This window comes from Mustela nivalis (genome assembly GCF_964662115.1).
Source record: "Mustela nivalis genome assembly, chromosome: 3".
Lineage (NCBI taxonomy): Eukaryota > Metazoa > Chordata > Mammalia > Carnivora > Mustelidae > Mustela > Mustela nivalis.
In genome coordinates this window covers 63,265,531-63,292,459 of record NC_139022.1, presented here as the reverse complement: position 1 = coordinate 63,292,459, position 26,929 = coordinate 63,265,531, and the positions used below count along the sequence as shown (strand labels likewise).

The window sequence follows — 26,929 nt, the reverse complement described above, 5'->3', positions numbered from 1 at the left end:
TTCTATGGTATGCCATTCATAGAAACTCCACCAGCTGATGTAAAATAATAAATGCTCAACTTTCTCAGAAAGCAGAGTTTCAATGAACAAAGAATGGTAATTTCTAGAGGCAATGTTTTGAGTCAAATCAAGTAAGAACGATTAAGATAAGTCAGAAAGTCTAATCTCTTAGCTCTTGGCCATTTATCATCACCGTCTGGTTCCTAAGAATCTCCTAAAATTCCATTCTATAAGAAATGCTATACTATGAAGAAGGGGCTAAGAACATGAGGACGAGTTGAATCTCAGGGCAACACTACACAGAATGACACACATTCACCACTGCTGCTCAAAACCACATTCTCTGGGGCACCTGGGTGGCTCAGCCAGTTAAAGCCTCTGCCTTCGGCTCAGGTCCTGATCCCAGGGTCCTGGGACTGAGCCCCACATCAGGCTCTCTGCTCCGTGGGGAGCCTGCTTCCTCCTCAATCCCTGCCTGTATCTCTGCCTACTTATGATCTCTGTATGTCAAATAAATAAAATCTTAAAAAACAAACAAACACATTCCCTGACTTAGAGCCACTGCATGCAATAAACCTTCAAGACGTAAAGCTAACTATGGGTTGGTATTTTTTCCTGTCTCTCAAAACTAATAGGCTGCATGGTTTCATTTTTCAGAGTTGAGATACTGACACAAACAAACAAAAAATCAATGATTTCCCAGAGCATAAATGTGAAAGATCTGGCAGTTACGGACCTAAATCTGTTATTTTCCTGATTTGGTTTCTAGAAATCTATTATTAGATCCACTGACTCTCTAAATGTCCCTAGATTTTTAAAAATATTATTTTATTTATTTTTTTCATCATGACAAGTGTATTCTTTAATCCCCATTCCATATTTCACTCAGCTCCCCCACCCAGCTCCCCTCTGGTAACCCTTAAGTTTGTTCTCTATAGTTAAGAGTCTGTTTCTCGGTTTGTCTCTCTCTCTTTTTTCTTCGCCCATTTGTGTTGTTTCTTAAATTCCACATAGAAGTGAGGTTATATGTTATTTGTTTCTCTCTTGACTGACTGGCTTTTGTTTAACATTTTGTACTCTCTAGCTTTAAGTGTGTTGTTGCAAATGGCAAGATTTCATTCATTTATATGACTGAATAATATTTGTGTGTGTATATATATATATAGATATGAGATATACATATATACATATATACATATATATATATATATATCTATATATATCTATAGATATATATATATACCATATCATCTTTATTCATTTATCAATTGATAGACATTCAGACTGCTTCCATAGTTAGGCTATTGTAAATAACGTTGCTATAGACAAAGGGTGCATGTATCCTTTTGAATGAGTGTTTTTGCATTTTGGGGGTAAATATCCAGTACTGCAATTACCAGATGATAGGGTAGTTCTATTTTTAACTTTTTGAGAAACTTCCTTACTGTTTTCCATAATGGCTGCAGCAGTTTGCATTCCCACCAACAGGGCAAAAGGGTTCCTTCTCCACATTCTCATCAACACATGTTGTTTCTTGTGTACATATCTAGAAAAATGTTCCCACGGTTGATGTCAGAGACATTACTGCCTGTGTTCTCTTCAAGGATTTTTATAGTTTCAGCTCTCCCAGTCAGGTCTTAAATCCATTTTGAGTTTATTTTAGTGTATGGTGAAAGAAAGTGGTCCCTAGATTTTATAACAAGGTTTCTGCTTCTTGAGCAAAGCCAACCAGCTAAGTATTGGGTTTAAGTATCCCCCTCCCAAGTTTCTTTTTCTTTTTAGATGGTTGGGTTAAGAAAGATTCAATAAAACTGGAAACAGTAGAAGATTTAAAAAAAAAGGCGAATTTAACAAACACAGTATTACTACTAACACCTTTGCTATCTGTGAGATGTTAGAGAAGAAAGATTGGGGAATGTTAAAGATAGGAAATAAAGCAAATTATAGAAAAATAAGATTTACTTTTTGCTCTACGATCTTAATTTCAGCTGAGAAACATATGAATTTGTTTTTGAAAGCACCATTATCTAATATTATTACAGGATAATCAGACTTCTTCATTAGTAGCTCAACTTTCTTTGAAACCAGTGAAAGAAATAAGTAGTATAAAAATATGGCCTTGATAGACCTGTAGAGCTGATTATGTTTTCATGAGATTCCACATTCTCAATCCATTTATTAGCTTTATTTTTTATTGTGGTAGTTTTTAGGCAATTACATGGCTACTAAAGATAGAATAATCAGAGAATAGCTAGATATTATTGTATAAACGTATTATAAAACATTAAATTTTTATAAGTGGATTTTAAAAAAATGTTAGCTATGAAATAATTTAGAAAAATTTGCAAAATAAACCAACATGAAAAAAGTATATTTTTAATTTGCTAAAGGCCAAATGGGGTCAATTCATATGTTTCTTACAATCCTCTATTTTTTTTTTTTTTTTTTTAGCTTTAGCCAAGCAATTTGTAGGTCTAGGTTATCTAAGAGAGTGTGCAACATAAATTAACTCACTTTTATTTCACAAATTCTCCAATGAAGAAAGCTGTGGATTGAACTCTGCTAGAAAAAGAGCCAGAAAGAACTCAAACACACTATCAGACCAAAATACCATATACAGGACACACATGGATGCATGACATACTTTTGTAGGTTCAAAAACAAGACATGCATTCAAAACAGAAATGACAGCTGTGTCATGCAACTCAACAGCATGCCCCTGCCCCCCATGAAGACTGTGGTTTCTCATACACACAATGCTGGAAACTTAAGAAAATATGTATCTCTATATATCCGTTCACATCTGAGATTTTTTTTTTTTAAAGACTCAATGATGAGCTCAATGGAGAAGACTTTAGTATAAGCAATTTTGAAATACTATTGCTATTACTCATACTATACTCCTTAAATTGCTATAATTAGACATTGCATATTTTAGAGGCTTTCGTAGATTCAGGAGGCTGCTGGGATTTTCAACTCCTTCTTCAGTTTTACTGATTTCCAGAACTGGCAATCAACACAAGGAGAAATCATTCCAACTGCATTATTCATGGCATGTATTGTCAGTATTAAGAGTGCATAAAAAAAAAAAAAAACAACAAACACAACTCACAAGATAACTGATTTAGAAACTTGAGCACTTTGTGATGTTAAGTACTCTGTATTTCCATTTTATTCCTACTTTCAATAGCATTTTTTTAACATTAATGTTCTATTGCCTGGTTGATTGTTAGACTTGGTCACTAGCTCTTGAAGTCATGCCTTCCATTCTCTATTTTAACACATAGAAAATATTTAGCAAAGCTTTGTAAATACAGGCACAAGCATAAACATGTGGTTCTTGGGCTTAAGTCTTAAATCCCAAAAGCTTAACATAGATTATTTCTGTTCTAATAACCCGAGAGTAGAACTCATAATTTTGGTGTGTGAGGATCAATGCAAAAATCACCCTCTTTTCCTTTCCTATATATCATGTTAATATTAAATAAAATTGTGAAGACTTTAGTAACTGATTTCTAGCCTGCATTTGAATTTTTCTAAACAAGATTTGTTCCCTGGGTAATTTGTGAAAGTTCGGCCTACCATTTTCAAGACAGAAATATGTTTTATATTTCAGACATATAAAAATTTAATTTAAAGATACATTGGATTCCTGATTGTTTTTAACTAAAAAGCTTCAAATATATTTCCAGGGAAACATATGGAGCTAATACTAGACATGGTACAAAATGGAGAAAATACAATGATATGCTTCTAATGCGTTGTCATCATCAAATATCTTCATACTCAATTTCAAGCAGAAGATCATTAATGTACTAATTTTAAGAACTCAAAAGAAAATTAAGTAAGTACTTAATATTGTTTGTGACAATCTCGGGAACTTGAATACTGAGAAGAAGAAAAAAAACCCTTAAACTACCTTTTCCTGGATCTTTAAAGTGTCCCTTCATATCCTCATAGACATTCATCTGCAACTCATTGAACAACCACTGGTACAGAAAGCTGGACTAGCTTTGAGAGCAGTTCTCAAAAGAAAGGTAATCAAAAGCAATATTTTACATATATGTAATTATATGTATTTATATGTGTGTGTATATATATTACACACACACATATATATATTTATTAATTTTTACCAGAAGTGATAGGATAAAAGATGGAGGTGAGGTATGTGAGGTAGGACAAGGGACAGGGAAGAAAGCCGAGACTAGAGAGAAGGTGAGCTCTGCCGGAGTTTGTATGACTGGGGCAGAGGTTACCAGTGAGGGAACACATGATGCTCATTGGAGAGCTTTAAAGACCCTCATCAGAAATTTCCATCGAATTAGAGAAATAAATACAGGTCACTGAACTCTTAGAAGAAGAATAAAGAGGACATTATAGGGCCTGGCACAATGTTTACAGATGATCAGTCAATGTTTTTTGATACTTGTTCAGCCAACAAATGGTCCTTGTTCAGTCTCAAAATCTCATAATTAGTGTTGGTTCAAAGTTTTAGAGACTTTAATGAAATAGCTATAAAACTGCTATATAGAATAAAAGAAAAGAAAAGAGAATTTATGTCTTTTTAGAAATTTTCATCCTGTAAGCATATGCTTAGAAGCCCCGATTCAAATCTAGGACATCAGACTAGCCAGGATACTGGGGATGCCACAAGAGTATCTGTAGGGGATCTTTCCTGCTTTCTCCCCTCTACGTGAGTCAGTTCACTTCTCCACAACCAGCCCCATACTCCTCGCTCTTGATCACATTCCCAAGGAGGCGCAAGTGACACCACACTGGACACCCTTCCTCCACTCCTCACGTGTGACTGGAGGTCAGGATGGTCACCAGCCAGAAGCTGGCTCTGGTTTCTGCTTCAGCTGTTGTGCTTTTCTGAGGCACTGAGTCCTCACTAAGCTACTTGCTTCTCTGGTGAAGAAGAGAGAAGCCAGGTGAAGTCAAGGCTAGTGTGGGGGTGGGGGGAAGAAGACATCCTTTTTCACTTGCCACGGAGGGCTGAATTCAGTGCTGTTTGGGACTCTGAAGGGGGAGGGCGCGAAGTCAAGCAGTGAATGAAAAAATACTTGGCAGTAAAGGCTTTTCTTTCAAAAGCTGAGCAGTCAAAGGGACTTGAATCAAGAAAACAGCATGACGATTTCAGGAAGAACTCTTTGTTTTAAGGGTAAATGGGGCTGGAGAGAGACGATGAGGAAAACAGAAAAGGAAGAAAAGATGAACAATACCAGATTTTTGATGAGCAACTGTTTCATATAACCCACCTGTTTTCTTCCTATTCATGTTTGATAAATCACTGATGATCATTAATCAGGCTATAATACTTTTAAAGGATGTTTTTCTAATTAGAAAGACATTGTGTTGAAATAATAAATTTGAGCAACTGTGGAGATTGAAAGATTTTTACAGGAATTGTTAAAGGACAAATAATGCTGGAAACCACTTTGCCTGTGCTAATAATCTGACGACTCATTTCCGTGCAATTCAGGACAACTTAGCAGCTTCATCTTGGTTCTAACTTGATCTCTCAAGCCTCAGTTTGATGTTAGAGCACTTAATAAATATCCCTTTTCTGCAAGAATTCAACAGACCCTCCATCACCAAATCACCCAAATAACTATACCAGCCACCATATCCTTCTACTTTACAGTCATGTTGCCAGTTGGGATGGTTTGGGAGACATAAGATCTCAGGCACTTAGGTATTTTCATTTATAAAGTGCTATTTTTCATTAAAAGAGCAAAGAATCTCAAAATAAGATTCTGTCACTAAGTTTTGTTGATTTTTCCTCTTATACATAAACCTGCTGATTTCTTTCCATCTCTACCTCGAACAATCCTAATCCAAACCTCTATCATCTTCCAGCAGGATTTTGGCAATAGTTGGTCCTAACTGATCTCAATGTATCCATTCTCACCCTTCCATCTGTTTTCCACAATGTAGCTACACAGCTATTTTCAAAAGGTGAAAATGATTATGCCACTTCTGATTTATAGACTCCCCCTTGCTCTTCGGGGAATGACAACAAACCTTAACATGGCCTACAGTTCCTACACAGTCGGTATCCCCTTTCCACTGTCATCACATGTCATGATCTCCCACACTCTCCTTTGCCTCCACCTTTCCTAAGCTCCAGGAATTTTTCAGTTCCTGGAGTGCGACCTATTTTCTCTAGCCACAGGATCTTTGCACACACAGTTTCCTCTGCTTGAATACTCTCCTTCCCTGGTTTTTGTCTTATTAACTCCTGTTCACACTTCAGACCTCAAGTCCCATTTGACTTCCTTAGAGAATTCCTGTTTCCCTAACTAGACCAAATTCTATTGTATTATCTTAACAGCAACACACACCTCTCTTTCACTGAACTCAAAACAGTCGTCACTATAAATTTCCTTCAGTAATTATTTTATCCCTAAGTTCTCCACTGGATAGACGTTCTATAGTCTCACAAGGGAATTGCATAGAACCTGGCTTACAGTAGGCTTTGGCCAATACTAGGATTATTTAGATTAAGCAATAAACAATAAAATTCAATAAAATATGAATAAACACAATTTATTCCAATCCTATGGATTGGCCAGCTAGGATATACTCCTTGGCCTGTCCTGGGTGATGTATTGTGCTGTACTTATTCCTTGTGCTGTATAATATATTCTGGATTGGTGACGTCTACAATGATGGGCTTCCATTTCTAAATGGAATTTTAATTTCTGTAAAAAAGTTTCCTTACCTACCCTTCCATTGGCACATGTGGGCCTGTGCATATGCACACTCACATGCATTTTGTTTATGGTGCTAAGTTCTCACAGTAGATTTTGGTAGTACTTGTTAAAAAAGAGAAATTTATACCTCACTGAATTAAGCATGGATAGTTAAACCATACTTAACAAATATAGTATATGAATATGTGTGCTCGTTGCTTAATTTTTGGAAAGGATAGAGAAAAATATTTGTTGAAAGGGTGAATTTTTCAATGAGTTTAAAACAGTTCCAAATTTAAAGTTGGGATTCACTATTTTAATCTACAACCTAGGGGAAAATGTCAATAACACCTTTCCGGCAGACGACACACACCGACTTTAATCATGCATCACTTTAAGACAACAATACACACATTGCTGAAATAGGGTACTTGGACTTGCCAAAAAAATTATGTTTACTCCTCAAATGTGTTCTAACCAAAACTAGTGGGAGCAGCTCCCAGTACATGAAAGTGCACGGAGTCTAACAGATAATCTCCAGCAAATTGTGGCAGGAAGTGTACTGGCAAGCATACCCGTGCAGGTCGAACCTGATGTTTTTTAATGTCACTTAACATGCTGGAGTAATTGGCGCCTCTGTATCCCTTGTCAGTTTCTCACAGCAGCATGGTGTGCAAGGAAGTACAGACAGCCAGTGCTAGAAAATGTGTAACACCGACATGGAAACCCATCAAGAAGATGAAACGTATTCACTTATCATTCAGCAAACAAATACCAGAATGCAGAAACTCTATTATAATTTCACCTCATTTTTCTTTGTTATGGTACACCAGACAATACGGTCAAAACAGTAGAGTCTGGATACCTCCGTGTGGAATTCCAAATATTCAATTCAGTAGCAAATGTATTCCCTGAATGAATGCTACCATTTGCCTGCAACGTAACATGTCTGAAATTCGGAAATGAAATTATAATAAAAATTGCAAACGTGTCCCTTATTTACAACAAGAGGTTTCGATCTGGAGCACAGAACAGGAAATTTGAGTCGAAAAAGATGTAAAATGTAGGGACTAAGGAATACTCAGGATACTTACAGAAACAAAGAACAGGCCCGACTTTCATACGCAGCTTCTCTTTATTATCACCTCTGGGTTCAAAGAAGACCCATGACATTTCACCAAGTGAGAGCAAGAAAGCACTCCTACAAGGCTGTGGGGCAACTTACCACATCCCTGTGTTCTCCTTCTTTAGGGGTAAGGATGACAGAGAGCAAAATGATTCCAAGGTAATGATCAGGATAATGGGGATCTTTCAATGTTAGGGTCACATCTGTGGGCCTATGATATAAAATATTAAGATTGTGAGCAGTCATTAAATGGATAGGCCAAAAATATATTTTATATTGACAATTTATTATATTAATATTTTGCATTTAAAAAAATTAATATATAATGTATTATTAGCCCCAGAGGTACAGGTCTGTGAATTGCCAGGTTTACACACTTCACAGCACTCACCATAGCACATACCTTCCCCAATGTCCATAACCCCAACACCCTCTCCCTACTCCCCTCCCACCGGCCCCCCTCAGTTTGTTTTGTGAGATTAAGAGTCTCTTATGGTTGGTCTCCCTCCCGATCCCACCTTGTTTCATTTATTCTTTTCCTACCCCTCAAACCCCCCACGTTGCCTCTCAACTTCCTCATATCAGGGAGATCATATGATAGACAATTTATCATTTTAAAAAGAAAGCCAATTGTGTTTTCTTTACTTTTCCGGTATAACTTCTGTTGCTATTGAAATATCATTAAATCACTAACTTATCCAATCAATTGTAGATCAAATGGAAATACTTGGGTTCACTGCAGATGTCTCAGTCCTGCCTGGGGTTCTAGAAGGCTGGGAAACTATAACAGTATTGAGAAATCCACAAGTCCTTTTTTTTTTTTTTTAAGGATCTCTAAACACACAGAAAGCAAAGCCACTATTTTCTATAAATTTGAGACTAAAAAGTAAGTGAGGGTCATTTACAGACCACTCCATGATTTAGAATGAATGGATGAATGGGAAAAAAGGAAAGGATAAAATATAACTCGCCTAATATACATCATAGACATAATTTTTATTTTTTTATGTTTTTAACAGACTCCATTGTTTAAAATGCTTCTATATATTTTGGCTGTTTAAACCTATGTCTAAACAACTTTTAGGTTTAGAAACATGAGGAAATCCATTGTTAGTGGATCCAGAGTTAGCGCATACTTAGAAAGCTTTAGAATCATGTATGTCTGAGGAAGAGATTATGAATAACTCGGTATTACCCAAATTCACTTTTACAAATAATGCAAAACACACATTCAACTGACAATGGGTAGGTAATATCTTATTTCCATATTTCAGTTAAACAAATATTTCAGTTTTAACAAATGCATGTTAAGTTTTATAGTATATATGTATATATGATATATACATAAATATATTTTATGTAGAATTTGATTTGGTTCATTTTGTTAAGCAAACAGGGGTTCATGCACTCTGTAAACTTAAGGGATTGTGGAATATTCAATACAAACTTAAATCTTTAAATGTTGTCAAATTAGGCATGTTCCCTTACTTGTTCGGTCACTTGTTCTTTTCATTCACAAAACATGTATTAAGCACATATGAAATACCACACACTGTGCTAAGCTCTGGGTAAAAAACAGATGTCAAGATCAAAGATAACGTTATCTTCAGGGAGCTTAACAATTAATAAATGATACAGTTGGAGCCTAGTTTTGGGAGGGCTTGGTGGGAAAAGCTGGTCCAAATAAGAATTTTCAATTCTGTCGGCACATCAGAATTCATTGGGGAGCTTTTAAAAAGTGTCTATTCCCTAATTCTACCCATGATGACCCTGGTTCGATAGATAAAAGGTGGGATGTGGAAATTTATATTGTTTGCAAAGCTCTTGAGTGATTTTCCTATACAACCAGGATTGAGAAACGCAGATACTTTTTATTGCTAAGATGAAATACTAGGAGACTCTTTCACATGATGCTTAATTTTTACCAAGTCAAGGGATAATGTCATGAGAAAAAATGAACAGTTTTTTGACGTCAGAGGTTTTAACTGAAAGATGAAAAATTAGACTGATAATACACGTTATAATAGTTGTGATCCAAATTGCTTCATGATCAATTTAGTTACAACTGATCACTGTGGTTTGACAATTTGTTCCTTTTATCTTAAGAAATTCATGTTAAGCATTATAAAAGATATGTACATATTATACATACATATATATTTTTATATGGGGTTACAATTTTATTTGATTCATTTCCCTGTAATGAATACATATAAATTTAATAGAAACAACTTCATTACATTTTTATAATGATTACACAATAAAAGATTTAAGAACATTTGCAATTGTTTTATGATGATTATCTATTATTTTTTTCTTTTTTTTTTTTTTAAGATTTTATTTATTTATTTGAGAAAGAGAGAGAGCTTGAGAGGGGAGAAGGTCAGAGGGAGAAGTAGACTCCCCATGGAGCTGGGAGCCCAATGTGGGACTCGATTGTGGGACTCCAGGATCATGACCTGAACAGAAGGCAGTCGCTTAACCAACTGAGCCGCCCTGATTATCTATTATTTTCTTTTAATGTAAAACCTTAACGCATTATATAGTAAGATAAGTATTTATATGGCTACTACCATTATCCATTTATTTGCACCCAGGGACTACTGATTTATACATAGAATGTAATGGAATATACCAGCTAGTGATTTTAAAAAGTAGTTTGTTTAGAACTTTTTGTTTAAAGAGTAGGATGTTTATGTGGTTTTGAGAGGAAGGAATGGTTAAATACAAAAAATAAGTAATGTGTCAAAATAAACACAAAATGCTTATATATAATCTCTTTTTATTTTCTTAATCATCTCATATTTTTTTCCATTTAAAGTTATTTTTCACCAGTGATTTATCTTTAATAGAGAACAAGGGAAATTTATGAATTGAACTGATTGGAATTTACGAGTTGAATCTGTAATTCAATCCAGCAATTTGCATATCCTTTAGCAGAAGTCCACAGAAAAAATAACGGTGGCCTTTATAAAAGAACACCACAGTCCATTCTAGTTGGAACTCCGTTTTCATGATGATGGACTACATAAAAAACCATCTAACACACGTCCTTCCACTGCGGTGAGGGAGGGGAGTCAGCAATCACTAGGCCTGTCATTAGCTCAGCCCACAGGAAGCTGTAGGTTGAAGTGGAGGACGTGGAGGAGGTACAGAGAAGACTGCTCTTTTGTCCAGCCCATGACAAAAATGAATATTGGAAGTCATTTGTCAGAACAAGGTGTTGGTCTGCTCAAACGTAGTTGACTGTAATAGATAAGGGGATTCTACTGTTTCTATTTCATTTGCTCTTAACATATAAAATAGCCATCCGGTCTATTACTCTGCTTTCTGGCTTTCCATGACTCCTGCCACATGATGAACATAATCAACTAAAACATCTTAAAACCATCAAAGATCTCACAGCTTCCTATGCAATCTATCCCAGCACTGCTTGACCCTTTTAAGACATATTTTTTCCCTTTCTAGTATTAATTCAAAGCTCCCAGTTGAAATATATTTTTTAAAAACATAAGCGCAGGGTCGCCTAGGTGGCTCAGTGGGTTGAAGCCTCTGCCTTCAGCTCAGGTCATGATCTCAGGGTCGTGGGATCGAGCTCCGCATTAGGCTCTCTGCTCGGCAGGAAGCCCATTTTCTGCCTCTCTGCCTACTTGTGATCTCTGTCTGTCAAATAAATAAATAAAACCTTTAAAAAAAACCATAAGCCCATAATTAGGTATGAGGAATGACTAATATTAGTAATAATTATGTAACTTTACAAATAGTCAAGCAATGATGAACTAATCTGAGAAGATACAACTAATCTTCTTCCATGTTTGAGGCACTCTTAGATAACCTAGGATTACCAGTGATAGCAAAATTAGAGTGTACGTGGGCTCAGGTGATAAGGGAGTGGCTGGTTTTGAAGCAAGGTACACGTTTTATTTCTTATACTGTGGCCTGATTCTTAAATTAATAATTTTGAATAACATGGATAATCTGTTTTACATCCCACTACACCCATACCAGTTGTGTGAAAAGTAAGGGATGTGTCTTTTATCTTTATTGTTGGGAGACAAAGCAGGTGTCCAAGAATTTTTCTCCTGAATAATGGTTGTTGAATGAGAGAATCAAAGAAGATGCTAGTATTTCCACTGGGTAGATAAGAAAGATGAACTTGAAAAAGACTGGCTAGCATGAGGCTCACAACAACAAATGAGAGAACAGTGACTAGATAACGGATCTGCTGACATTTTCTATTACACAGGCCTAGCTTCCCAACAAGAAGCAGCAATATTATAAAGGTTCAAAGTTACCTGTTCAACTCCAATTGTGTGAGATCCAGAAACGCCGAGCCCATAAAGTCATCCTGTAGTCCAAAATCATAGTCAAATACCTAAGAAGCCAAAGAGACAAGGCAATTATTAGAACTAAATCTATATAAGCTCTAAATGAAAATATCTTGATTATAAAATACTGGTTGTCTATGTCACCAAGACCAATGAAACTTCTTAATATTTTTAAAATTCACTTTGCTTGAAATGTTAGGGTCTTGCAAAACATACAAAGGAAACTACCTTTAACTTTGTACTTAAAATTGCTGTTTTATATCAAATAGAACTTTAAGGAAGATGAAAAACAAAATCAAATAAATATAGCAAATCATCAAAAATCTGAGGAATACAGGCTTAGAATATTTCCCCATATTATTAGCATTACTGAAAGGAAAACTAAGTTGGTATGAAAGTCAACAAATACGTCTTCTCTAGTGGGTTACTGGTGATGAGACTATAATTCTAATCTCTGTATTTTTCAGGTCACTGAAGATAAATTCTGTGTTATTATAGGAAAATGCTGTTTTAAATATACAAATAAGTAAAAATTGAGATGTTGTTATTAAAGCAGTTTGTAAAGTTATATTAAGGTTAAGTCAAATTAAGTTTTTATCATCACAAGCAAGGCTAGGAAATAATATTAACAAAACTACCAACAACAAACAGAAAGGAAAAGAGAGAATGCTACTTCTTCCTTCTTACAAAACTATTTATCCAGTATCTTCTCTATGCCTTTCACGTTTTTTATTCACCCTATGATGAATAGGGTGAATAAGAAAGCAGTGTCCCTGATCTCTTGGGACCTGCATTTAGGAGCTGAGATGGTTCATTAAAACCCAAACAGATATATACAGGTCAGTGAGGAGTGCTGTGGACACACATGTCTAAGGGGGTGTGTTGGGAGCTGCTATTTTAGACTGGAAGTCCAGGAAGGCCTTTTGGAGGAAATATGCACGAAGAGACTGGAATAATGAGAAGGATTAAGCCAGTTTGGGAAGATCACTCCCAGGCAGAAGAAAGAGCAGTTGAATAGCATACTCAAGAGTTCTCCAGAAGCCAGGGCGGTTGAAGCCCACTGAGAAAGATGGAGAGGGAAAGAAGCCTGGAGAAGACGGCTGAGGGCAAGGTCAGTTAGGGCCGTGTGCAAAAAACTCTAAGTAAATGAGAGTTGGCTAATTTCCAACCATTGTTAATTTTCTTTACTCAGTCATCCCTTCTGCCAATATTGATCAAGTATTAATAATGTACAAGATAATACGCTTGGCACTGTGTCAGCAGTGGTGAGCAAAGCTGACACCGTCGAGGCTTACAGTTTAGTGAGGGAGATAGAGGCTAAATAAGGAAGGGCACAGGGGATACATAATTACAAATTGTGGTAAGGATTGTAAAGAACAGAGTGTGAAAAGAATAAAAATAACAATAGAGAGCAGGGAAAATTTAAGGTGGAGAAAAGACATAAAGTTGGGGGCTGTGCTTCTTGACCTTTTCTTTCTTTCTTTTTTTTTTTTAAGATTTTATTTATTTGACAGAGGCCTGATATGGGGCTTTATGTGGGGCTCGATGTGGGGCTCTATCCCAGGACCCCGGGATCATGAGGCTTTAACACTCTGAGCCATCCAGGCGCCCTCTTCCTAACCTTTTCATATAGAAAGTCTTTGGAATCCATAGCCTAGCATTCCTGAGCCCAAATCAGCATGACTGGCCTCAACAGTTAGAAAGTTTGAAGGAGAGGGAACAGTATGTACATAGCCCTGAATGACTGTTTTTTTTTTTTTTCTCTAGAATAAGTAGAGTTTGAGTTAAGCAAACTTACTATGTAAAAAAATTGATATATAAACAGAAAGATAAACACTTTGCATTACAAAAGGATTCTTATATTGGAAGAGCCCCAAGGGGATTTATTTAAGTGATAAGTTCCCCTAATATCTTCTAAATTATTCAATTTATAGTCATTTGATTTACACACAACCTTTCAGGAGTACATTTGTTATAGACAGCACAGTTCTCCTGTAATAAATATTCTCCTTGATCAATTGCACTTCTGAGCTCTAGTCATCGGCTCAGTGGCGTATCACATGAGTATATTACATCAACAGGCAAAGGACATGTCAGTATTTGCAAGTGGCTGCAGAAGGGTATTTTACAACAAAAGAATTACACTAATGATTAAATATATTCCTCTTACACAACCTCTTCTAACCGTACCACCCTAAGGCTTAAAATCTTGGGGACCCTAGTGATAATCAATGAGACCATCTGGGCTACATCTAGACATGAAGTCTGGAGTAGTCTGGAGACAGTGAAGTGGAGAGCTGAGAATCCAGTGCCTTGACTAGAAGAGACAGCCCAGCCGAGTGATGGGATATTCAAACTCTCTTTACTCTCATGGTGAAAGTCTTTCTCACAGCAATAATGCTAGGTGCTTCCTTAAGTTCTCTTATTACTTAGCAAGGGCATACATATGGGAAAGAACAGAACCACCAGAATCCATTCATTAATGAAGTTATTAGCTATGCTACTTGGTTCTAAGCTCCATAAATTGCTTGTCAGAAGGAGCATCGCTGTAGGGGGAGTTTCAGAAATACAGAGCACAGAGAAGAGATAAAATAGGGAAACATACTCCCACTGCAATAAGAACACGCACAATTAACACTGATTAATGTTTATTCAATATTTGCTATCCTGTTAGGCACTGCTATTCGTTAAACACATTGCGGAAATTTTTTTTCAAGATTTTATTTACTTACTAGTCAGAGAGAGAGTGAGAACACAAGCAGGGGGAGCAGCAGGCAGAGGGAGAAGCAGGCTCCCCACTGAACAAGGACTCCCCCCCCTCACCCAACTGATGTGGGACTCCATCCCGGGACCCTAGGATCATGACATGAGCTGAAGGCAGACACTTAATCAACTGAGCCACCCAGGTGTCCCCGTTACGGAGACTTAAAAATTTATGTCTTACACAACTCAGTGAACAGGGTATCGTGTCCATTTTCAGATGAGGAATCCAAAGCTTGGAAAAGTTTATATTACTTCCCCCCAGAACTCAGCACTTAGAAGAGGTCAGATTCAGATTCTATTGTGTGGGATGTTTTATTCAGAACAGAACATATTGAAATTTAACAAACATGATTTAGCCACCCACTGTGCGTGAAGGCCTGTGAATTCATACCTAAACAGTTTTGATGGGATCCTTGCTTTGATGGAACCTCCCCTGGGAGAAGAGGAATCCTTAAGAAACATTAGATAAAAGTTGCTTGGGCTCAGTTAACAACTCTCTTCATTCTCATGCAAGTTTAGAACAACGCGTGCTTCATTCTAATCGACAAATTTATTTAACATCTTGATTCAATCATCTTCCCAGAAAAATTGCATCTGGAAGCACACAAGCTAAGATGTTTTGGGATATAAGTAACAGAAACCTTGTCTCCCACAAATGGGATTTTGTTAGTTTGGATGACTGAAACACCCATAGGTGCTTAAGACTTCAGCGGAGTTTTTAACTGTCAGCTCAAAAGCTTCATAAATTTATTCATTTATGAAGTTACTTGAGAAATATTTGGTCGGCATCTACAATGTGCCAAATAGTATTCTAGGCACTGAATATGGCGGTGAATGGGACAAAGACTCTGATTTCTTGGGGCTTACAAATGGGGGATATAGACAATAAACAATTGCACGTTAGGTAGTAGTAAATGTCATGGAGGAAAATATCTCAGGGTATGGTAGTGATGGGAAGTGCTATTTACAGAAGATGCTTAGGAGGACAATCAGAGAGAGTAGCATTCGAATAAAGAGGCATAGTGGGAATAGGATGTGGAAAAGGGGGCACCTGGGTGGCTCAGTGGGTTAAACCTCTGCCTTTGGCTCAGGTCATGATCTCAGGGTCCTGGGATCGAACCCTACACTGGGATTTCTACTCAGTGGGGAGCCTGCTTCCCCCTCTCTCTCTGCCTGCCTCTCTGCCTACTTGTGATCTCTCTCTCTTTGTCAAATAAATAAATACAATCTTTTTTTTTTTTTTAAAAGGATATGGAGAAGGATCTAAATCACATAGTATAACCCAAGATGTAAGATTCTACTCAAGTATGTCCATAACTCATTTTCATGTCCAGGAAGCTTCAAAATAATCATTTCACTATACAAGAATAATTAAACTCTGAATTATAGCATTGACATTGTAAAACAAAGAAAATAAAATTTAACCATGGCCACAGCAATTAGTCAACTTTAGTGGAATAAAGACGCTTATGAGTCATAATTGCTGGGTGGACATAGGAAACCCTGAGTCTCCCCAAGTCTCACTCACCAATAAAATGGGGATGAGGATAGTTACTTGTCAGGTATTGTGAGGCTTACATGAGATAAAGTAGGCCTGGCACCCAGCATGGTGCTCAAGAAATGGTAGTTATTATTATTACAATGAAGATGTGGCCACAGATCCCATCTTCCCAAGATTCAGTAGCTTCACATGTTCTTTGCCTATAAGCCAAAAGCAAGTATGGTCACACATGCTTATTTCCTTGTTTTGTTTTGCTGTTGACTTTTTTGATGTTGTTGTCTAAAATAGTTGAGATTCTTGATTCATGCATTTAGGAAGTTTCATTGAACCACATAAGATAAAATGTCTAAGATAATATAAGCATCTAATTTTGGAATAATTTAGTTTGGATGCTGTTCAGTTCAGGGCTGGAAACATTTTCATTCTAATTACTTCGTTGTTCCTATTTAAAAGTCTAGAAAAGTGGCTCCTTACCCAAGCAGTGCATCAGAATAACCTACTGTGTTTCAAAAATATAAAAGAGGGGATTCTACCTCTGAGGTCCTGGATCAAAGTCTTTAGGGAAGACACTTGAACACCTAGTTTCTTAAAAAACAAAACAAAACAAAAAAGTCCACACATAAACGAAACAAAAAACCCTTTATGGTAACTCTGATATACAGCCAGGGTTGATCACATTCTTTTTTAAAAAATATTATTTATTTATTTATTTATTTGACAGAGAGAGAGAGATCACAAGTAGGCAGAGAGGCAAGCAGAGAGAGAGGGGGAAGCAAGCTCCCCTCGCTGAGCAGAGAGCCCGATGCAGGGCTCGATCCCAGGACCCTGAGATTGTGACCTGAGCCAAAGGCAGAGGTTTAACCCACCAAGCCACCCAGATGCCCTAGGTATATGACATTCTTTTAGAGACCTTAAAACCTAGGGAAATAATTTTGCATAAGATGGTAATATGGCCTTTAACGTGAACCATGGTTAAGGACTTTTTTTTTCTTTTTGAGAAGAGAAAGCCCATGTGTGAGCATGGGGACAGGGGTAGTGGAGAGGGAAAGAGAGAATTTTCAAGCAGACATTCTGCTGAGCGTAGAGCCACACAAGACTTGATCTCACCACCATGAGATCATGAGCTGAGCTGAGATCAAAAGTCATATGCTTAAACAACTGAGCCACCCTGGCACTACAAGGACTTCTTGATTTCAAATCTTAAGCTTGAATGGATATGAGTTACTGAAGGAACTGTCAATTTTGGTAAGATAACAGAAACAGTAATCTGACCCCAAAGATAAATACCTACCTAATTATCAAAAATTTTCTATTATTTAGAAAAGACTCCAATCTAATACCCAGATTTCTAGCCTATGATTAGGCCAAACAAGTAGCAATTTACAGAAACATTTCCCCTTTCCCTTTCAGTTACTTTTCTCTCTTCTGCTGTAACTCTGGGTGTTCACTGTATACCTTGGCAAATAGTGTCAGTGAGATGAAAATCGAGAATTTAAGTCAATCAACTGAAATGGATGCAGAATTTACCCTATACTCTAAGATGTGTGCAGGAGCATCCCTGTGGCAGGCTCCAGTGGCTCTCACCTCTGTTAACAGCATTGTATTTAGGGTGGCTAAGTTGGTTAAGCATTTGTTTTCAGCTCAGATCATGATCCCAAGGGTCCTAGAGTTGAGCCCCACGCCGGGCTCCCTGCTCAGTGGGGAGCCCACTTCACCCTCTGCCTCTGCCCCTCTTCTTGCTTATGGACTTTCTCTCTCTGTCAAATAAATAAAATCTTTAATAAATAGCACTGCATTTAAACCCCCAGCCTCTACTACTACGTTATAAGTATATTTCAAGTCCATGCCTATAAACTTGTTTTCACCTGCCCTTACTCTAAAATCATTTGGACTTGAAGGAATATTCTCATTAAAATTAAAATCTATATGAACTCCAACAAATTGGAAAGTATGTTATTATTTATTTTGTGTCTAGTTTTTTTAATATGACAATTCCAAGAAAAGTCTGTTTTTTTTCTAGAATTGGTAAAAGCCCTGCAACTTTAATGCAATTTCATAACCTTGGCTCAGAACTGACTTTCGTTTCCCTTGGTAATCCTTACATTGATAGAAATCAGATTACAGGGTACATATGGACTTCTTTTTCCTTTAACTGTAGACGGGAGGGTTGTTGACAATATTTTTTAACCATCCAATACATGGATGCATTTTCATATCATCTGTCACTATAGAATCAGTTCGTCCCTAAGAGATCTTTCAGGCAAGATTAATCTCCCAGCATGGAGGACGTGGGGATCGTATCAAAATCAAGTCAGTCAATCACACAAGGCTGTGTAGAGACAATGAAAATGATGCAATGTTCATGAAATTCTAGTAACTCAAAGTATTTCTGCCCATGTATTTTGTTTAGGTCTCTGTGTGTACAAGATTAGGCAAAAAGTAGATAACATAACAAAGAGAAAAAAGAAGCAAAAACCTAGAGATTTTTCTAAAAAGAAGCCCTATGCATTTCATAGAAGGTGAAAATCGAAGGAAAAACAGGAAAGCATATTTAAAAGCACAAAGTAGTACATTAAAATATCGTTATTTTAATGTTTGTATGTGAAATATTTGGAAAGCCAGTGTGATTCCTATTTAATCATTTTTCTTATGTAGACATAAGACATAGACATTTGTCACAAAAGTGACAAATATTTTACAGTTCACTATTTTTTTCTGCTTGATGGAAGCCAAGTTGTGGCTATATGATGTCATACTTTGAAAACTCCAAGTGGTAAACAAACAAACAAAAAACACCAAAACCTTTGGGGTCTCTTACCTAGCTTCTTAGTTTATAGTACAGCGGTAGCCTAGGCCTTTGGCCAGCATGCAGTCTCACCGTCTCCGTGACAGTGGGAAGACAGGCACATACACATTCTTGCTCTCTCAGACCACAACAAAGTTTTTTGCCACCATTTCTCTGTGTAGGTCAGATTTTTGCTTATTTTTGAGCCTACTAAGATATTTCTTCTTGCAGATGCATTTTGACATTTAGGTTTCTAAAGAGATAAATAATCATTCTTGAGCACAAGAGTCTAGGGAGTTCATTTTGTAACCCTTTCAGAGATTGGAGAAAGACCTTTCAAAGACCTGGTTCTGTGGTAGAGTAATATCCCAGAAGAGAGAGATCCACGGGAAAAGTAATTAAAAATAAATCCTTTCATTCCATGCTTTTTCTCTTATGTGACCTTAAACAAGATGCCAATAGTCAATCCTTACTACCATCTGCTTTGTTTCTTTCCTTTTTTTTTTTTTTTTTAAAGATTTTATTTATTTATTTGACAGACAGAGATCACAAGTCGGCAGAGAGGCAGGCAGAGAGAGGGGGGAAGCAGGCTCTGTGCTGAGCAGAGAGCCCGATGCGGGGCTCAATCTCAGGACCCTGAGATCATGACCTGAGCTGAAGGCAGAGACTCAACCCACCGAGCCACCCAGGTGCCCCTAACACCTGCTTTCTTTCCTCTCCTGTCCATCGTCCCCGTGGCTGTAGCTGCTCTAACTCATCACTTTCTCCCTGGAAATAAAATTTCCTTTACATCCCACTTGTCTTTTTTTTTTTTTCCCCAATTCCTTTTTCATCTTCTATCTCAGTTCTTTATTATGAAGTTATTTTCTTTTTTCTCATGCACATATTTCTTTCTTCTGGAAGTGGGGAGCAGGGGAAAAAAAAAATCTCCAACCCAGAAGATCTCCGCTTTGGTGGAAGGAGGGTTAGCTTGAATATTCCCACATTCATAATTCTTATGCCATCATACATTGCATATTAAAAGATAGTTCATGAATTCTATTTACTTGATTTTCTTTAGCCAATGTCCTCTTGAGACTATTTTTATGCAAATACAGATCTATTTCCCTATAATGACTTCTAGAAACATATCAACTCTGTACCTAGGAAATTCTCTTTTCATCAATCTTATACTGTTTTGGAATGATTTCTTTTTTTTTTTTTAAAGACCCGTCAAGTGCAGTAGTGAGAAGGGGGAAAGAGTAGAATAAGGAGTTCATTCTGTAACTAGGAACAATCAATTGAGATAACTCCCTGCCTTTGGACCAGCCAGTTCTGCTATGATTTTAATAAAATTTTGATTATTACCTTTTCTTTCTGTGGAAAAGAGAAACATCTGGAGGCAACATAAATGAAGAGTGGAGGGGAAGGAGGATGAGTAGAGATTGCTTAATTATATGAGATTTTTGGTTCATGTGCCCGTTGTGACAATATAGAAAAAAGGAGGCGTGTGGTTATTATGGTAAAAGTAGAAAAAAGTTTAGGCACTGGATGCATAGTCAGACAAAAGGAGCCACAAAGAGTATCTGTGGAGATATGAATTAGATACAGAAAAAAGTATCTAGATTCAGGTTAAAGAGAATTTAGATCAGGAAATAAGACAAGGTTTTATGGTTGCAATGATCTCCTTAAGTACTTCTCTTTTTTTTGTTTTTATTTTTTAAAGTACATCAAGTGAGAAGAAAGACTATTTCTTCCTTCGTTTCGGTAATTTAATAGAGGCAGGAAATCCACCCATGCCCTTTGACCCGTAGCCTTCTCATTTTCCAAGGAAAATATTATTTTTTGCAACCAGTAATGGCAGAAATCCTGACAGAATTCTTGAACAGCATATTGCACGGAGACTTGTTTTAGAGAGCACTAAGTCAGTTAACTGTACCAAACAGGAGAAGACAGACTTCATAATCCTCCTAAATGACCAGCAATAGAACTGTGCCGCAGAGAAGTGCTCCCGAACGTCCCCTCCGCTCGGTTTCCTCTCTGTCGCACCATCCACGAACTAGAGTTGTGCACAACAGAATTTATCTCTGGCGAAAAATCTCATGAGACAGGGAGACATGATAGAAAACCACTAAACAGGGCGTCTTAGGTCTTTGAATTAGCGGAAAACATAACTGGCTCACCTTGATATACAAAGGTTCCCTCAGATGTTCGACAAAAATGCAGGCTTTCTCCTCCCACACAGGATTGAGGTTCTTGTGTATTATTTTACTTCTAAAAACTTCTTTTCCTCCAATTTTAAACTTCACGTAGGGATCACTCGTCCCTGTGAAAGAGAGAGATTGATTCATGTTAGTCACAGTATTTGCTGGGAAGCAAGAGATTAGCTCATTTAAACAACAGGAAGTATTTAAAGGAATCAAAATCAAATAAAGCTTATCACATGGGAAAAGAAAAGTTAAGTGTTTGTTCCCAAAATTTTCCTTAAATTTTAAAGTGACTGTAAATATTAATAATAATTATTATATCTAAGTAATAATAACAGTAATCATTATTATTGTATCTGCTGATCTTAATTCGGTAACTCTGTCCCAGTATTTAAAAACCTCTTGCATACTGCATATGTAAATTTAATTCATATTATAAGTGATAGAGATTAATCTGACATTTCTCTTGGTATCATCCAGTCAACTATAAAAAGTTGATCCATGATCTCAACTGACTTCACTGGTTTTAGACTTACATAAGCTGCTCCAATCTCAGGCCAGAAAAAAGTATCTAGATTCGGGTTAAAGAGAATTTAGATCGGGAAATAAAACAAGGTTTTATTCACACCTCCCAAGCTCCTAATGATGATAAAGCAAATCAGAGCTGTCAAGTAAGTTGCTCACGATACACAGCTCACAGGAGATGTAGTTCAAATACCAACCAAGCTGGTCCGACTCTAACATCTGTGCTTTTTCTACCACACCTGCAAGGCGGAAGGGCTTTGACATACTTCCATAGATACCACATCATTTCTCCTCGTGTCTGATGAACGAGGCCAATTGATCTAATGAGTGTCTGCTATTATTCAGGACTCCTAGAGAAGGTGAATCAGAGACATCCCCAAGTAAGTCATCCCAGTGTGACAACCTTCCTCCCCAGGAAATAATTCTTTACACAACACCTGACTCCCTTATAATAAGATTTTGTTGGGGTGCCTGGGTGGTTCAGTTTGTTAAGCATCTACCTTCAGCTCAGGTCATGATCCCAGGGTCCTAGGATCTAGCTCTGAATTGGGCTCTTGTCTCAGTGGGGAGCCTGCTTGTCCCTCTGCACCCCCCCCCCAACTCATGCTGTCTCTCTCTCCCTCATAAACAAAATCTTTTTTTTAAAGATTTTGTTTAATTCTTTCTTTGTTGTCTAAACTGAAGCTATAGATGATAATGACCGTCAGTGTGAGTTAAAGAAGAATGTGAGTGGAGGTCTATAAACTGTAAAGCATGATATAAACGTTAGGCATTACAACTACGACGCTGATATCCTAAGCTCTCTATTCATATCACTTCTCAACACTCCACTCACTGTCCTGACAGATAGATATCGATGCAACATACAAGGACTGCCATATAGGATCTTGTTTTTCTTATTTAATCTTTTGGGGGCTCTGTTGAAACCCTCCACACTTCCGAAGTAAACATAATACCTTGCTCTTTATATGGCTACATCTGGGTATATTAAAATAAGATGCCAGTTTCTCATTGTGAAACTCCCACCTTGAAAGTTTGATTTTATCATCATGGTACAAACTTTTAAATTTTTATAAATATAAATATAGGCTATTATATGGTTGTCCATTATAATGAATGTATTCTTTTGGGGCATCAATGCAATGGAAATGTTAAAAATTGCTATTTTTAACACAGTGGTTCCCAGCTATGGGCTGAGGACCCTGGGCATTGAGGTTTTTATAGCACAAATCTGGAGGTTATTAAAATCCATGTACCTATTTGAAATTTCTCAGTCATGCCCTAGATCAAGTTTTCTCTTTGATTTTGAAATTCATCTATGTAACTATTACCAACGGCTAAAATGTAATCTCCATAATATCAGAGCCATTTGGGTCATCTTTTTAAAAAAAATCTCCAGCACTTAGTACAGGATCAGACATACTGTTGGTCCTCAATAAACATGTGGTGAATAATTGGATACATTAATGACTTATTAGCGTGGGTGGCAGACCTCTGTTCCTGCTGACTCTTGTTCCCCCCACGTGGATATCTATAGACATTCCGGCGTCCACAATGTCCAAAACTTAAGTTTCAATCCTCTTTCTTGCTAAGCCTGTTCCTCCCTCGGGCTTTGTCAGGTCAGTCAATGAATGACTTCAACGTCTGACAGTTCCTCAAGCATGACACCTGGAAAGTGCTCTCAAAACCTTCTTCTCCATGCGTTGCACCCAGGACACCATTAAGTCTGATAAATTCTGAAATACACCTTATCCATCTTCTCTGTCTCCAAACTAGTTAAGCCTTCATGATTTCTTTACCGTTCTACTCTAATAAGAGCCTCCTAATTGGGCTCTCCACATCTTCTGTGTCCTCCTCCATTAATCCACTATACGGCAGACAGACTGACCTTTTAAAAATGCAAATTTAATCTTCCCCCTTCTTTGCTTCACACATCTCAACAGCTTTCAACTACATCTACAAGAAAATTCAAACCGGGTAACACGGTAAACAGGACCTGCCATTTCTCCAACGCCAGGTTTGGCTCCTTGGCATGTTCCAGCTAGCCTGTTACTGGAAGTTATTTTCTGCTTCCAGTTTTTGCACATTCTAGCTGGACTCTCTGCTTGAAAAGTCCCTCCCTCCCATTCTCTTCCCCTTTTGCCTGGCTGACATTTAATTATCCTCCTGGTCTTAGTTTAAATATAATTTGCTCAGGGATACCCTTCTTAACCTCCCAATTTGAATTAGGTCTCATCATTACTTTCTCTTGGCATTTGCTCTTTGCTTAGTACCACTAATCATCATGTTACTTACAGGTTGATGTGTATGTCTGCCTGTTTATTGTGTGAATTTTCCTACTGGCTATGACCCCCATTAAGGCCAATTGTCTGGAGTGGAGGAGGCACTCGGAAAGTATTTGTTAAATAGATGAGTCAATGAACGACTACAGAGTTTATAGTGTACGGAGTACTGTTAAACGCATCCTCTGAGATATTGATAAGGGCATACCTGATCAACCTATATCGAAGGTGAGAAAAAAAATCTGAGATTCAGTGTGACTTGCCGCAAATCACATGACAAATAAGTCAGGAAAGTAACAGGATAGAAGCAAACTTAGACTTTCAGAATCCAGATGCAATGTTCCTTCTACTTAGCTTTTCGGAAGCCCAAACATCCATATTTTCCCACTTTTCCTCTAAAATACCATCAGAGAATTATCATGGAAAGATGCTGAATAATCAGTAAATAATGTAAACAATACTAGTATGAACAAGTAGACTCCTCTGATCTTTAGAACACGCACACTCATTATTTGTCTAACTACCCTGTGTCTCTGTGAGTCTAATATTGTCTCCATTTTATAGATGAGGAAACCAGGACAGGTGTTTATTCTAAGTCAAATGAGAACTCCATTTGGAGACAAGTCCGGTTAGTGCTTTTTCTGGCACGTCATCACGGAGCACTTGTTTCAGGATGCAACAATGCTCAATTTCTGTTGTTCAAAAAGAATAACTCTTACAAGAAAAGTGATTTCAAGACACTTGGCCTTGTATCTCTAAATAATGTCTCATTCCATTTGGTTTAGTTATTATGTAAAAGGACGGAACTTCTAGTAATTCAGCACAAAAGCCCATACATACAAACACAAATCCTTTTGAGAGGCAGTCTGGCTCTTTCTTGCTCCTTCCCAGAAATATTTTCTTCACCTGCTCTATAAGCAGACTGTCAAAATTTCCTCTGAGTTAGATACACCCAGGTCCCAGAATCCTGCTGGGTGGTTCTAAGGGCTCAATGATAAACCTTAAATCACAAAAAGAAATCTAGACCACTTGAGCTAACACGTGATGAACTCTTACTACATCATATAACATACCACCGCCTAACAAGCCTGAGAGATGACTTCTGGTGCTATCTTGAGGTGATGGTTGCAGAAACTACAGCAACAGGTGAGCAAATTTTCCAAAGTCACACAGCGAGGATGTTGGGGCTTAAATTGATTGCTACACTAGGTGCCCTCTCTCGAAAAGAAAAGAAAAGAACAGAAAAGGAAAAAAAAGAAAAGAAAAGATGCACTCAAGAAAAATAAGCCCCATGGTCAAAGAAGCCTGGAAAATGCTGCATGTCATATCCCTTCTTGGACAATCATGGTGCACACTCACTTATTTAAAGGCGATAGAAAATGAACCTATTTAATTTTGTTTTAAACCAGTGTTTTCTAAATATGATTGGCCACAGAATTCCTTAAATTCATGGGTTAGTGCTGCTTTGTTGCAATATTGCATTTAACCACAAGATGGCACTAGCACTTATCAAATTGTTGTGAGGTCTGTGGTTCTGTTCAAAACGAGGGCCTCTCTACTACACACACACTTCGTGGTTTTCAAGCATTTTTAAGCCACCCGTGCTTTGCTGTTATTAGCTGAGCCAGGACGTCATTAAAACATTTTCTATGGCACTAATGAAATGAAAACAGGGAAACTAAGTATGGGAGAAAAAAGTAAGATGTGTTAGCCCTAAAAAAAAATTCTCGTTTTATTGTGATTAACGTCATATTCAAGAGCAAACTTCTTCACAGGTGCACTTTATCAGATAGTGTTACCTTCAGAATTTATTTTTCAACATTAATCCTCTTATTTTATAATTATAAATTCTATGCTTTAAAAACTGAAGAGTATTCTAGATCTAGGGATTAGTAATTGTTTCTGAACCTTAGGATCAAATTGTTTCAAAAAGACGATTTAGATGGTATGTAAGATATTTTCTCAGGTAGTAAAGGAACACAGTGCAATCCTTTCTTTCTTTCTTCTTCTTCTTCTTCTTCTTTTTTTTTTTTTTTTGGAGTCAGGTCCCTGATGAGCACTTTAACCAACGTGCTTGTACCCTATGCTTGTTTAGGCTTCAGTGTAATTTAAGTTGAACACAGAAAACTTTGAATGGGTCCACTTTTGTATGCAATAAACACAGTTTTCACAAGATGGCAGCCTCTCTTCCCTTAAAAAAGGTATTTAAGCTATTTCAGTGTATATAAGGGGTTTCTCTCCTTAGAATAAATGAGCCTCCTGGTTAACAAGTTTAAATCAATCTTACCCCAAACCTAGTATGTAAAGAAACAGAAACAGCTACTCCTGTTTTGGGAACCTCTAGATATTCGATAAGGCTACCCCCTAGTCAAAAACAATGCCAAATTGAAACTCGGTCTCACCGTGGAAGTAGGGAAAGAAAAGGCAGGGGGGAGGAAGAGAAGAGCAAAACAGGACAACAGAGAAAGGTAAATGCAAATATTGAGCGTAGACCGTTAAAAATAATTTAAATTTACTTTGGACCTTCCCGAAGGTACTAGTTTTTCTACAAATATTTTAAGGAGGCCATCTTTCCTGTCCAAATGCAACAAAGAAAGTGTGTATTGTATAACAATGTCCTTCACCCTTGAATGATGCCTGTGAAAGTAATCTTTAAAGCATACTCAGAGCAATAGGTTATGTCTTTGTGTACATTTATTAATGATTTAAAAATCTACAAAGTAGAGATCTTATTC

General features: G+C 37.2%; 1 protein-coding gene across 15 annotated transcripts in view; it reads right to left on the bottom strand.

The window, feature by feature from the left end:
* Positions 1–26,929, bottom strand: part of MCTP1 (multiple C2 and transmembrane domain containing 1) — a gene marked incomplete at its 3' end in the record, with an annotated part of 521,765 nt that overhangs the window by 226,929 nt on the left and 267,907 nt on the right. For all 15 annotated transcript variants that reach the window (XM_082723856.1, XM_082723868.1, XM_082723870.1 and 12 more), the window contains exons 3-5: positions 21,364–21,506; positions 12,120–12,199; positions 7,924–8,035 (exon numbers count right to left, since the gene is read on the bottom strand). In XM_082723856.1, coding sequence (XP_082579982.1) covers positions 7,924–8,035; positions 12,120–12,199; positions 21,364–21,506 — 335 coding nt within the window. The remainder of the gene's footprint in view (positions 1–7,923; positions 8,036–12,119; positions 12,200–21,363; positions 21,507–26,929) is intronic.